The sequence below is a fragment of the Coregonus clupeaformis genome, chromosome 14 (assembly GCF_020615455.1).
Source record: "Coregonus clupeaformis isolate EN_2021a chromosome 14, ASM2061545v1, whole genome shotgun sequence".
NCBI lineage: Eukaryota > Metazoa > Chordata > Actinopteri > Salmoniformes > Salmonidae > Coregonus > Coregonus clupeaformis.
The window spans coordinates 11,833,934-11,847,008 of NC_059205.1; the positions used below are offsets into that span (position 1 = coordinate 11,833,934).

Below are 13,075 nucleotides of genomic sequence, written 5' to 3' on the forward strand. Positions count from 1 at the left end.
TTGTAGGATTTTTAATGAATTGATTTGCAAATTATGGTGGAAAATAAGTATTTGGTCACCTACAAACAAGCAAGATGTCTGGCTCTCACAGACCTGTAACTTCTTCTTTAAGAGGCTCCTCTGTCCTCCACTCGTTACCTGTATTAATGGCACCTGTTTGAACTTGTTATCAGTATAAAAGACACCTGTCCACAACCTCAAACAGTCACACTCCAAACTCCACTATGGCCAAGACCAAAGAGCTGTCAAAGGACACCAGAAACAAAATTGTAGACCTGCACCAGGCTGGGAAGACTGAATCTGCAATAGGTAAGCAGCTTGGTTTGAAGAAATCAACTGTGGGAGCAATTATTAGGAAATGGAAGACATACAAGACCACTGATAATCTCCCTCGAACTGGGGCTCCACGCAAGATCTCACCCCGTGGGGTCAAAATGATCACAAGAACGGTGAGCAAAATCCCAGAACCACACGGGGGGACCTAGTGAATGACCTGCAGAGAGCTGGGACCAAAGTAACAAAGCCTACCATCAGTAACACACTACGCCGCCAGGGACTCAAATCCTGCAGTGCAGACGTGTCCCCCTGCTTAAGCCAGTACATGTCCAGGCCCGTCTGAAGTTTGCTAGAGTGCATTTGGATGATCCAGAAGAGGATTGGGAGAATGTCATATGGTTAGATGAAACCAAAATATAACTTTTTGGTAAAAACTCAACTTGTCGTGTTTGGAGGACAAAGAATGCTGAGTTGCATCCAAAGAACACCATACCTACTGTGAAGCATGGGGGTGGAAACATCATGCTTTGGGGCTGTTTTTCTGCAAAGGGACCAGGACGACTGATCCGTGTAAAGGAAAGAATGAATGGGGCCATGTATCGTGAGATTTTGAGTGAAAACCTCCTTCCATCAGCAAGGGCATGGAAGATGAAACGTGGCTGGGTCTTTCAGCATGACAATGATCCCAAACACACCGCCCGGGCAACGAAGGAGTGGCTTCGTAAGAAGCATTTCAAGGTCCTGGAGTGGCCTAGCCAGTCTCCAGATCTCAACCCCATAGAAAATATTTGGAGGGAGTTAAGTCTGTGTTGCCCAGCGACAGCCCCAAAACATCACTGCTCTAGAGGAGATCTGCATGGAGGAATGGGCCAAAATACCAGCAACAGTGTGTGAAAACGTTGTGGAGACTTACAGAAAACGTTTGACCTGTGTCATTGCCAACAAAGGGTATATAACAAAGTATTGAGAAACGTTTGTTATTGACCAAATACTTATTTTCCACCATAATTTGCAAATAAATTCATAAAAAAATCCTACAATGTGATTTTCTGGATTTTTTTTCTCCATTTTGTCTGTCATAGTTGACGTGTACCTATGATGAAAATGACAGGCCTCTCTCATCTTTTTAAGTGGGAGAACTTGCACAATTGGTGGCTGACTAAATACTTTTTTCCCCCACTGTAGATAAGTAGGCTATTCTTATTTCTTAGATTGGTTCAAGTGTGTAGAGTGCAGTAAACAGTATGGGACTGACTCGCTGGGCAGCTTGTCCACATGCAGCGCCACGGAGCCCTCCTCGTAGCCCTGTTGGTTGTTATCAGGGGTGTCCATGTAGCGCTCTGTGTAGCCCGTGTCGTACGCCATCCACACCGTCACCGGAGCGCCCGCTATGGCCACCTGAAAGGAACAACATTGCTATTTCTTTGGGGGGTTCAGTAGGGACAGCATTAAAATGAGCCTGTCCTCCCATTCCTCCCTCCACCAACCTCCACTGGGACAGACAACTAAGACATTTCAGATGCATTGTACCATCACACTTCAGCTTGTGTTAACTTTCTACATTAGTGCAACATGACAGATCAAACTGCTTTTGAGAAGATGGATGTTGTGGGAATTTGTTCAGCATAGCAGGGTGGTGGCATGCAGTGATTGTGTGGCATGTCTAAACTTCTGTTCATTGCTATTTAATGGTTCAATGAAGCCCTATTTCTGTCGAGCAGTAATGTATATATTGACAAGAGTCTGAATACGCCCCCTATTACCTCTGGTGAGAGATATACTGGTATATATGCTGGTGAGAGATATACTGGTATACAGTTGAAGTCGGAAGCTTACATACACTTAGATTGGAGTCATTAAAACTTGTTTTTCAACCACTCCACAAATTTCTTGTTAACAAACTATAGGTTTTGGCAAGTCGGTTAAGACATCTACTTTCTGCATGACACAAGTAATTTTTCCAACAATTGTTTACAGACAGATTATTTCACTTATAATTCACTGTATCACAATTCCAGTGGGTCAGAGGTTTACATACACTAAGTTGACTGTGCCTTTAAACAGCTTGGAACATTCCAGAAAATGATGTCATGGCTTTAGAAGCTTCTGATAGGCTAATTGACATCATTTGAGTCAATTGGAGGTGTACCTGTGGATGTATTTCAAGGCCTACCTTCAAACTCAGTGCCTCTTTGCTTGACATCCTGGGAAAATCAAAAGAAATCAGCCAAGACCTCAGAAAAACAATTGTAGACATCCACAAGTCTGGTTCATCCTTGGGAGCAATTTCCAAACACCTGAAGGTACCACGTTCATCTGTACAAACAATAGTACGCAAGTATAAACACCATGGGACCACGCAGCCGTCATACCGCTCAGGAAGGAGACGCGTTCTGTCTCCTAGAGATGGACGTACTTTGGTGCGAAAAGTGCAAATCAATCCCAGAACAGCAGCAAAGGACCTTGTGAAGATGCTGGAGGAAATAGGTATAAAAGTATCTATATCCACAGTAAAACAAGTCCTATATCGACATAACCTGAAAGGCCGCTCAGCAAGGAAGAAGCCACTGGTCCAAAACCGCCATAAAAAAGCCAGACTACGGTTTGCAACTGCACATGGGGACAAAGATCGTACTTTTTGGAGAAATGTCCTCTGGTCTGATGAAACAAAAATAGAACTGTTTGGCCATAATGACCATCGTTATGTTTGGAGGAAAAAGGGAAAGCTTGCAAGCCGAAGAACACCATCCCAATCGTGAAGCACGGGGGTGGCAGCATCATGCTGTGGGGGTGCTTTGCTGCAGGAGGGACTGGTGCACTTCACAAAATAGATGGCATCATCAGGAAGGAAAATTATGTGGATATATTGAAGCAACATCTCAAGACATCAGTCAGGAAGTTAAAGGCTTGGTCGCAAATGGGTCTTCCAAATGGACAATGACCCCAAGCATACTTCCAAAGTTGTGGCAAAATGGCTTAAGGACAACAAAGTCAAGGTATTGGAGTGGCCATCACAAAGCCCTGACCTCAATCCTATAGAACATTTGTTGGCAGAACTGAAAAGGCGTGTGCGAGCAAGGAGGCCTACAAAACCTGACTCAGTTACACCAGCTCTGTCAGGAGGAATGTGCCAAAATTCACCCAATTTATTGTGGGAAGCTTGTGGAAGGCTACCCGAAACGTTTGACATTTACATTTTTGTCATTTAGCAGAAGCTCTTATCCAGAGCAACTTACAGTTAGTGAGTGCATACATTTTTCAAGTTAAACAATTTAAAGGCAATGTTACCAAATACTAATTGAGTGTATGTAAACTTCTGACCCACTGGGAATGTGACGAAAGAAATAAAAGCTGAAATAAATCATTCTCTCTACTATTATTCTGACATTTCACAATATTAAAATAAAGTGGTGATCCTAACTGACCTAAAACAGGGAATTTTTACTAGGATTAAATGTCAGCAATTGTGAAAAACTGAGTTTAAATTTATTTGGCTAAGGTGTATGTAAGCTTCCGACTTCAATTGTATATGCTGATATATGCTGGTGAGCGATATACAGGTATATATGCTGGTGAGCGATATACAGGTATATATGCTGGTGAGCGATATACAGGTATATATGCTGGTGAGCGATATACAGGTATATATGCTGGTGAGCGATATACAGGTATATATGCTGGTGAGCGATATACAGGTATATATGCTGGTGAGCGATATACAGGTATATATGCTGGTGAGAGATATACAGGTATATATGCTGGTGAGAGATATACAGGTATATATGCTGGTGAGAGATATACAGGTATATATATATGCTGGTGAGAGATATACAGGTATATATATATGCTGGTGAGAGATATACAGGTATATATATATGCTGGTGAGAGATATACAGGTATATATATATGCTGGTGAGAGATATACAGGTATATATGCTGGTGAGAGATATACAGGTATAGCGTAGCAGTTAGAACATTGGGCCAGTAACTGAAAGGTTGATGGTTTGAATACCGGAGCTGACAAGGGCAACAACAAAAAAATCTGTCGATGTGCCCTTGAGCATGACACTCAACCCTAATTTGCTCCAAATATGTTTTTTTTTTTAAAACACTTGTTGATCTTTGCCAGTGTGCTGTGTACAACTAAGGACAGGCACTTTGAGAACTGCAGTGTGGAATGACATGTGACCCAACAGCGACACCATGACGCCTAATGGGAAAACTACATCCATACAGAATGTCGTATTTGATGAGCTTCAAATAATCAAACCTATCCTCACCAATAGGCCAATCTATAATTAACTAAATGCAGTCTAATCTGCATTGTAAATGAGATGGGATGGGATTAAACTTTCTGGAATAAAACACAACCCAAGATAGTTCTAGTCCAATGAAGTCTCTTTGGAATCCCAAATCGCCTGGCAGCTATCCCTACCCTAGCCACTCCTGTAAATCTAAAATGTTTAAATAGGTGTAAGCAATATGGGACAATTCCCCCTAGCCAATCGGAGGGTAATGTGGAGCTATTATCATATTACTTATACCCATCTAATCTACTCAGATCATCAAGTGAATTGGGATAGGGGAATGGAATTGTGTGTTTTACTGTAGTGCGTCTCACCTTGAAGACGTTGGGTCTCTGGATGAGGCCCATGAGGGAGAGAAAGCCTCCGTAGGACCAGCCGTGGATGGCCACGCGACTCAGGTCCACAAAGTTGAACCTCTCTGACACGTACTGAAGCCCCTCCACCTGGTCCTCAATCTCCACCTGGCCCTAGTAACACAGAGAGAGAGGAGGGCATTAGTCTCCACCTGGCACTGGTAAAACACAGAGAGAGAGGAGGGCATTGGTCACAGTGACACACCCACATGCCCAGATGGGTAAATTTAACACATTTTCTTCTTAATTTGGGTCACGGGAGGATGGTCAATTTCTCATTTGGGTCTCAAGCAGAAAAAGTTAAAGAGCACCTGGTCTAGATCAAAGATCAAAGATGTGTGAGAGATAGTCACACAGGTGCTGTTCCATTAATTAATGAAGTATTATTAACGAAAAAAAGGGTCCCTGCACACGCTATATGGTGATCCAATGCGTTTTAATGAACCTGCACAGCAAGAACAGCCTTTGTTGGCACAGTACAATTTGCCATTGCTGTATCTACAGCAGAACACAGGTAGCTTAAAGATTGAATCCACAGCATGGGGAAACAGAGCCACTGGACACCCTACCACCGTTATTGTTTTGTTGCCGAGCTGAGGAGCGTCGTGCAGCAGGGTAAAACAAATGGCAGTACATATTGTGCTCTTCTATCATGCGTGCGATGACGTCCGAGGGGGAAAAACTGTGTTAGTTGTTTGCACTAACTTCCTTGTTGTTGTAATATCGTAAACGTACGTGGCAGTTTCATCATTAAAGATTCCAGCTTTAATGCTTAATCACAAAAAGATGGAACAATTTGTATTGAAACCATTTATAAACAAAAAACAAGATATGGGTTGGAAGGGAAATAGTGGCTTTCTACCATTTTGTTTTTCAGAGCCCCTTCAAACTTCAGGCCTCTCTGACAGGAGCCCCTCCCATCGATGACCACCACAACGTATCCCAGAGAGGCGAGGGTGTTGAGACGCAGGTACTTCATCCCCTTGAAGGAGTTATTCACCAACTGGACCTGTGGACACACACATACCCTTTTCACACCACTGAGCCAAGCCTAGCAGAGCTGAGCCGAGCAGAGCTGTACTGGGCTGGCCTGATTACGCATACACCACAGTTGTTCGAACCATGCCGGAAAGGAGAATGTAAAAATATATATATATTTTAGACATCACAGTAAGGTTTGGGTCAGCCCTATAGAGTCAGCTCTATAGAGACCACAGGACTTCAGCATTGTCTTGCTACTGTACGTGAAAAACAACACGATGACAGAGCTTGGTATGGCTATTTCCAAGGAAAGTATTGGCTATGACTGGAAAATATTGGCTATGATTACTAGTTACAAAACAGGTCATAAAGGACATTAAGGACAAGTCCATTTCAGCCCCTGGCTCCTGGTCATGTCTAGATGGGATCCATCTTTTGTCAAATGTACATCAAAATTGTGAGCTAACCCTAACCTAATACTCCTAACATGCTACTTTAAAATTATCCTAACCTGCTGCATAAGTTCTCCTAACCTGTGTTGGGTACTAACTTTAAAACTTTAAATATGAAATATCCTTATTCATGTTACCATATTAGAACTGAGGGTATGGAAATCTACTGAATGATAAAAGGGGAGTGCAGGAAGAACATGTTCTTGTTAAATCTGAGGTATCCTATGGAGAGGAGAAGGGTCACAGTCTGGTTCCAGTCAACAGATAAGGTAGGACAGACGTGAGTTGGGGAGGAGTGAGGAATTTGGACCGAGGTTAGGTCAGATGAAGTGAGAAAGAACAGGCATCAGTCCTGTCTAGCAACAGAGATGTATTGACTGTCCAGATGTGCAAGGAGGAGACTCAGCATAGGAGGAAAGTATAAAAACAGTATCAGTCAAATGTTTGGACACACCTACTCAGTCAAGGGTTTTTTGCATATGCTTGGCATTCTCTCAACCAGCTTCACCTGGAATGCTTTTACAACAGTCTTGAAGGAGTTCCCACATATGCTTAGCACTTGTTGGCTCAAACGCATTAAGAAATTCCACAAATAAATCACAGACAGTGTCACCAGCAAAGCACCCCCACACCATAACACCTCCTCCTCCATGCCTTACGGTGGGAACTAAACATGCGGAGATCATCCGTTCACCCACACCGCGTCTCACAAAGACACGGCGGTTAGAACCAAATATCTCAAATTTGGACTCCAGACCAAAGGACACATTTCCACCGGTCTAATGTCCATTGCTCGTGTTCCTTGGTCCAAGCAGGTCTCTTCTTATTGGTGTCCTTTAGTAGTGGTTTATTTGCAGCAATTCGATCATGAAGGCATGATTCACACAGTCCCCTCTGAATAATTGATGTTGAGATGTGTCTGTGACTTGAATTCTGTGAAGCATTTATTTGGGCTGCAATTTCTGAGGCTGGTAACGCTAATGAACAGAGGTAACTATGGGTCTTCCATTCCTGTGGTGGTCCTCATGAGAGCCAGTTTCATCATAGCGCTAGATGGTTTTTGCGACTGCACTTGAAGAAACGTTCAAAGTTCTTGAAATGTTCCGTATTGACTGACCTTCATGTCTTAAAGTAATGATGGACTGTAGTTTCTCTTTGCTTAGTTGAGCTGTTCTTGCCGTAATATGGACTTGGTCTTTTACCAAATAGGGCTATCTTCTGTATACCCCCCCCTACCTTGTCACAACACAACTGATTGGCTCAAACGCATTAAGACATTCCACAAATTAACTTTTAAGAAGGCACACCTGTTAATTGAAATGCATTCCAGGTGACTACCTCATGAAGCTGGTTGAGAGAATGCCAAGAGTGTGCAAAGCTGTCATCAAGGCAAAGGGTGGCTATTTGAAGAATCTCAAATATAACATATATTTGTATTTGTTTAACACTTTTTTGGTTCCTTCATGATTCCATATGTGTTATTTCATAGTTTTGATGTCTTCACTATTATTCTACAGAGTAAAAAATAGTAAAAATAAAGAAAAACCCTTGAATGAGTAGGTGTGTCCAAACTTTTGACTGGTAGTGCATATGTGCTTGGGTAAACATGTCTTTGTCTTATGCAGCTTTACTAGTCGTCCGTGACTCCTTCCCCCTTTGGTGCTCACAGATCTGACTGGATTTCTATAAGGAATTCCTGATCTAATAAGAAAATTGTAACGTCTGAGAGAAGCCACAAACCTGCGGGCCACCGTAGACAAAGAGGACTGTGGGATGCTTCTTGCCAGGCTGGAGGTTGTGAGGCTTGTACACCATTCCATAGAGCTGGAAGCCTGACTTTCCCGGGAAGTCAAAGATTTCTGGAGATTTATAGTCTGCTGGGCAACCTTGAATACACACAAAGATACATATAGAAAAACAAATGCTTCATAGAACATTCATTTACATTAAATTGCTCACATGACTAATAATTCCAAATGTTAAAACATGACTACCTCGTCACCATCCCCACACAATGATCAAGCTACCCCTAAGCTACGACCAAACGAATGATTAGTTAACGCAATGAAACAATCCTGATGACGCCACTGCCTTGAAATAATAAATGCTCAGCCTCAACTTTATATTTCTAGATCAGGGTTCTCCAACCCTGGTTCTGTAGAGCTACCCTGTCGGTTTTCCCTCCAACCATGTTGTAACTGACCTGATTCAGCTTATCAACCAGCTAATTATTCATCACTACATGAGGGTTGGAGTGAAAACCTACAGGACAGTAGCTCTCCAGGAACAGGGTTGGAGTGAAAACCTACAGGACAGTAGCTCTCCAGGAACAGGGTTGGAGTGAAAACCTACAGGACGGTAGCTCTCCAGGAACAGGGTTGGAGTGAAAACCTACAGGACAGTAGCTCTCCAGGAACAGGGTTGGAGTGAAAACCTACAGGACAGTAGCTCTCCAGGAACAGGGTTGGAGTGAAAACCTACAGGACAGTAGCTCTCCAGGAACAGGGTTGGAGGGGGGGTAGTTCTCGATTGATTGTTTTGTTCCTAAAATACTAAGATAGCCGGCCTTCACACTTGCTCTGACTTTTCACTTAGCCGATACGAATCTCTTAATTATGTACAAAATCTTACTCCAAAATAGATCAATGTGATTATTTAATAAGCTCTGGATTTAGCTTGGTTTCCCTATGGTGCAAAAGTCACTATGAAACACCCTGGCCAATGACCTCACTTTTAATGATGTTGTAATATACTTGGCTTATAAAGCAGTGCAATACTGAGAAATAGTGAGTCATATGGGATGGGTAACTCAGAGAAGTGACTAAGTAAAGGGCAGTCTAAAATCAAAGTATTATATTGTCTTACTGTGTGTTTTTTCGGCAGCATTGATTTACTCCATTCCTCCTCGAAGTAATCACGGATCTTACACAACAGGGCCCGGTTTCCCAAAAATCATCTTAAGGCTACGTTCATCGTTAGAACCTTCGTAGGAACATCGTTAAATCTGAGCTGTTTCCCAAAACCATCGTTACTAAAGTTGCTCTTGAAAACACTTGTTATTTAACGACTCCCTCAGACCACTCGTAGAACAGCTAAGTACGCAAACATTTCTATAAAACATTTTTTGCTTTGTCATTATGGGGTATTGTGTGTAGATTGACAAGGAAAACAATTTTAAAATCCATTTTAGAATAAGGCTGTAACGTAACATTTGTGAAAAGTCAAGGGGTCTGAATACTTTCCGAATGCACTGTATATTTGAATGTTACTTAATTCAATTGAGTTTTATTTAGCTATTTGTACGCTACTGTCTGTCATTTTTGCCTCAATATATTTCCTGATGTGTGATGTCAGCAATGATGTGCCACATCTTGATTTAGTGCATTATTATAGTGTAAGCATTCAATATTTGTAGCCATAGGTGATAATATCTCTCTAGGAGCTGATCCCTCTTCAGTATTGTGGAATATTTCTAATGTTAAGGTAAGATTGGAAAGGGAGGACGCTGATCAGAGAGCAGCGCTGCCTTTCTCGATCCTATCAGTTTCGACAAATGCCTCAACGACGCACTTAGCGAATGTTCTCTCTGCGTGGTGTTTTGGGAAACGCATGCTACATCTCGGCTGTTGTAGGAAAGATGCATAATTAAAAACACTCGTAAGCCTAAATTCCATCGCTATCGGGAAACCGGGCCCTGGTCATGAGTAACTCAGAGTCCCATGGTACAGTTTACACCTATATGGTGATTGCCTCAAGGAAGGAAGGATACGTCTTTAAAGGGGTAATCTGCGATTGCTACATCAATTTTTGGACTTTTAAAGTAATGATATATACCCATTTATTCTTGAAGAATATAATGTATAAATGCCTTATGAGCTATTGGAATGGGGCATAAACCCTCCGCTCTTCCTTACCTGGGGCTTCCATCATGCTGGCCCAGAACTCCGGCACCATGTGGAGAGGGTCTCCCTCTGGGCCAGTCAGCTTGTAGATGTGGAGGCAGGGGGGAGTGCTCACGCTACTGTAGTGGCTGACAAACATGTCAAAGTCCTGGGGAGAGAGAAAAAGACAGGGAGTAGAGTAAAAGAGAGAGCAATAGAAAGGGGGGATACAGTGAAAGAGGGGAGATACAGTGATAAGAAGGAGTGAGAGAAGGAAACAAAGAGAGATGAAAAGCTGTGAATTAATCTTCACGTCGGAGACAGAATGTCACTGGGCCCTGATTTCAAGCCAGCTTTGTCTCTCACTTTACAATGTCAGAGGTACATCTGAAAAATCACAACAGATCTGAGACCATCAGGTTTAGAACCACCTCCCTGGATAACTCCACATCACAGAGGGTCCAGATGCCCACACAACAGGCCATACAACCAACTATACAGCAATGTCTACTCTGCCCAATCTGTTCGACGGCCAGGGCAAATCCCTTACATTGTAGTAGCATCCATCAATATCCTCTCACACAGACACACAGTGACGCTGACTAACCAGATGGTTACACAGCATGACACGGGCAGAGTTCCACAACACTCCCTGATGTAACCAGGCTTCTCATAGGTAAGAGATCAGCTGTACCTCCCTAAGGTACATATGTGGTGTGGTCTCATGTAGCGTGGGGAGAGGATGATTGAGTGCAGTGTGTCTAACTGAGGTCAGTGGCAGGATGTTACAGTGTTTGTTGGTACTACCTACTGCAGCCGTGTTGTTTGGCAAGATGGCCACAGAAGAGGCGGCAGGTAGCTTAGTGGTTAAGAGCGTTGTGCCAGTAACCGAAAGGTCGCTGGTTCTAATCCCCGAGCCGACTAGGTGAAAAATCTGTCGATGTGGCCTTGAACAAGGCACTTAACCCTAATTGCTCCTGTAAGTTGCTCTGGATAAGAGCGTCTGCTAAATGACCAATGTGTTTTATATTTATAAGAGCTTGTGAATGCAATGACAGGTGACAGAGGGCTCTATTCAATCAATCCCTGTAGCCCGATTTCAAGAATACATTTTGGGGTAAGAGTTGGAATTACAGGGGTGCCAGAGGGGGGGCTTGGCACCCCAAGTATTCCAAATGTCCCTGCATGCCAGGCACCCCCATAAGTGTTACAAAATAAAACGCTGATCTAGCCTAATACTGTTAGGACATCCCAAAGAGTCAACGTATACTTCCTACCCTGTTTAAGGTTAGATAAATCATATTTGTTGAATGAGTCCCGACCTTGCTGACGGAGCAGCTGTGGGAGAAGCCAGGCTTGGTGAGTCTGACCACATCTCCTGGGGACTCATAGCTGACCACATAGAGGTGGTGCTCCAGAGGAGTGTCTCTAGTGCCCTGGAAGTACACCAGCTTAGAGGCCTCATTCACCCAGATCTAGAGAGAGAGAGAGAGAGAGAGATCACAGAAGAGATTTATATTGATGGCAGAACGTGCATTATAAACTTACAATAACGTGGGCACAAACAAAAGTCCATTATAAAGATATTTTATAATGCACTGTGACAATAAGGGTTTTAATCTGATTGACGGAAGGTCCTACCTTGGAGCCATGCTTGGCCAAAACCTCCCACTCCCCACTGGTCAGAGTCACCTCCTCCTTGATTGCACATTTAAAGTCTCCTACAGAGGAAAATACCATAGAGATTAGAGAAGCTATTTTGACGTCTTTTATTACATTGGCCAGATTTACATTGCAGTAATCTGACGCCCGGATGGCGACCACAGATTGCTTGAGGTTAAATCAATAATTTCATCAAGATCTCGCCTTCATTAAATCGCGACACATACAGATCAGTGATTAGGTCAAGGAAGGAAGGAAAACGCCTGAGTCCCAGATCTGTTTGTGCCATCACACAAAACATGACAATAGATAGGTTTCCATCCAACTTGCAACAGATTTTCATGTGAATATTCAAACGTCCTCAGAGGTGTTTCCATCAAGCTGACGGATAAAAAGGCGTGTGCGTGATGATGCAGTGCTCATAAAAAAGCCCTTTTGAGCTTCCATTTCCATGCACCAAATAAATAAAAAACTAAATGGCAATGTGTTTCCATCGCATTTTCAAGTTTAACAATGGTTTTGTCACAAAACCTGTTGTGATAAATAACAAACTTGCTCCATCTGGTTTTGGCACATGCACTCTAGACAACAGTTCACTGAAAGTGCACAGGGTAGGTTATACGATGAGATCATAGATAAGTGAGAAAACATTTAATTTGATAATGGCATGTCACCAGAATTCAAATAATACCCTCTATATCCCTCAAACTCAACTCTGGACCTCAAAGCCAGTTCCACTGCATTTTTTCATTGTTCCCCTCTAAATCAGGGACTGATTTAGACCTGGGACACCACATGTGTGCAATTAATTATCAGGTAGAACAGAAAACCAGCAGGCTCCGGACCTCGTAGCTTAAGTGTTGAGTACCACTGCTCTATATTTATTGGACATTTGCATAAAGCTCATCACCGTGTGAAGTACATCATAACTGATTTCATTTACCTATGCTGGTGGTAGTAGGCTACAATGTAACATATCATCGAGTGACTCTTACTGGTTATTATATCAAAAGTTGTGCATAACTGTGTTTCATCCGCAATTGTCACATAATCTATTTAACCAAACTTATTCCGCCTTCTCAAGCTTATTTTTTTGGGTCGGGATTTTGCACATTTGCTGTTTCCATCAGGCCTGACATGAGTTTTATTATGGAAAACCTGGT

At 42.7% G+C, this 13,075-nt stretch overlaps 1 protein-coding gene across 2 annotated transcripts in view; it reads right to left on the minus strand.

Annotated features, from left to right (window-relative positions):
- LOC121580758 (dipeptidyl peptidase 9) overlaps positions 1–13,075 on the minus strand; it is a 31,397-nt gene that overhangs the window by 1,860 nt on the left and 16,462 nt on the right. For both annotated transcript variants that reach the window (XM_041895782.2, XM_041895781.2), the window contains exons 13-19: positions 11,892–11,971; positions 11,573–11,725; positions 10,284–10,419; positions 8,110–8,255; positions 5,799–5,945; positions 4,898–5,050; positions 1,532–1,674 (exon numbers count right to left, since the gene is read on the minus strand). In XM_041895782.2, the coding sequence (XP_041751716.1) occupies positions 1,532–1,674; positions 4,898–5,050; positions 5,799–5,945; positions 8,110–8,255; positions 10,284–10,419; positions 11,573–11,725; positions 11,892–11,971 (958 nt within the window). The remainder of the gene's footprint in view (positions 1–1,531; positions 1,675–4,897; positions 5,051–5,798; positions 5,946–8,109; positions 8,256–10,283; positions 10,420–11,572; positions 11,726–11,891; positions 11,972–13,075) is intronic.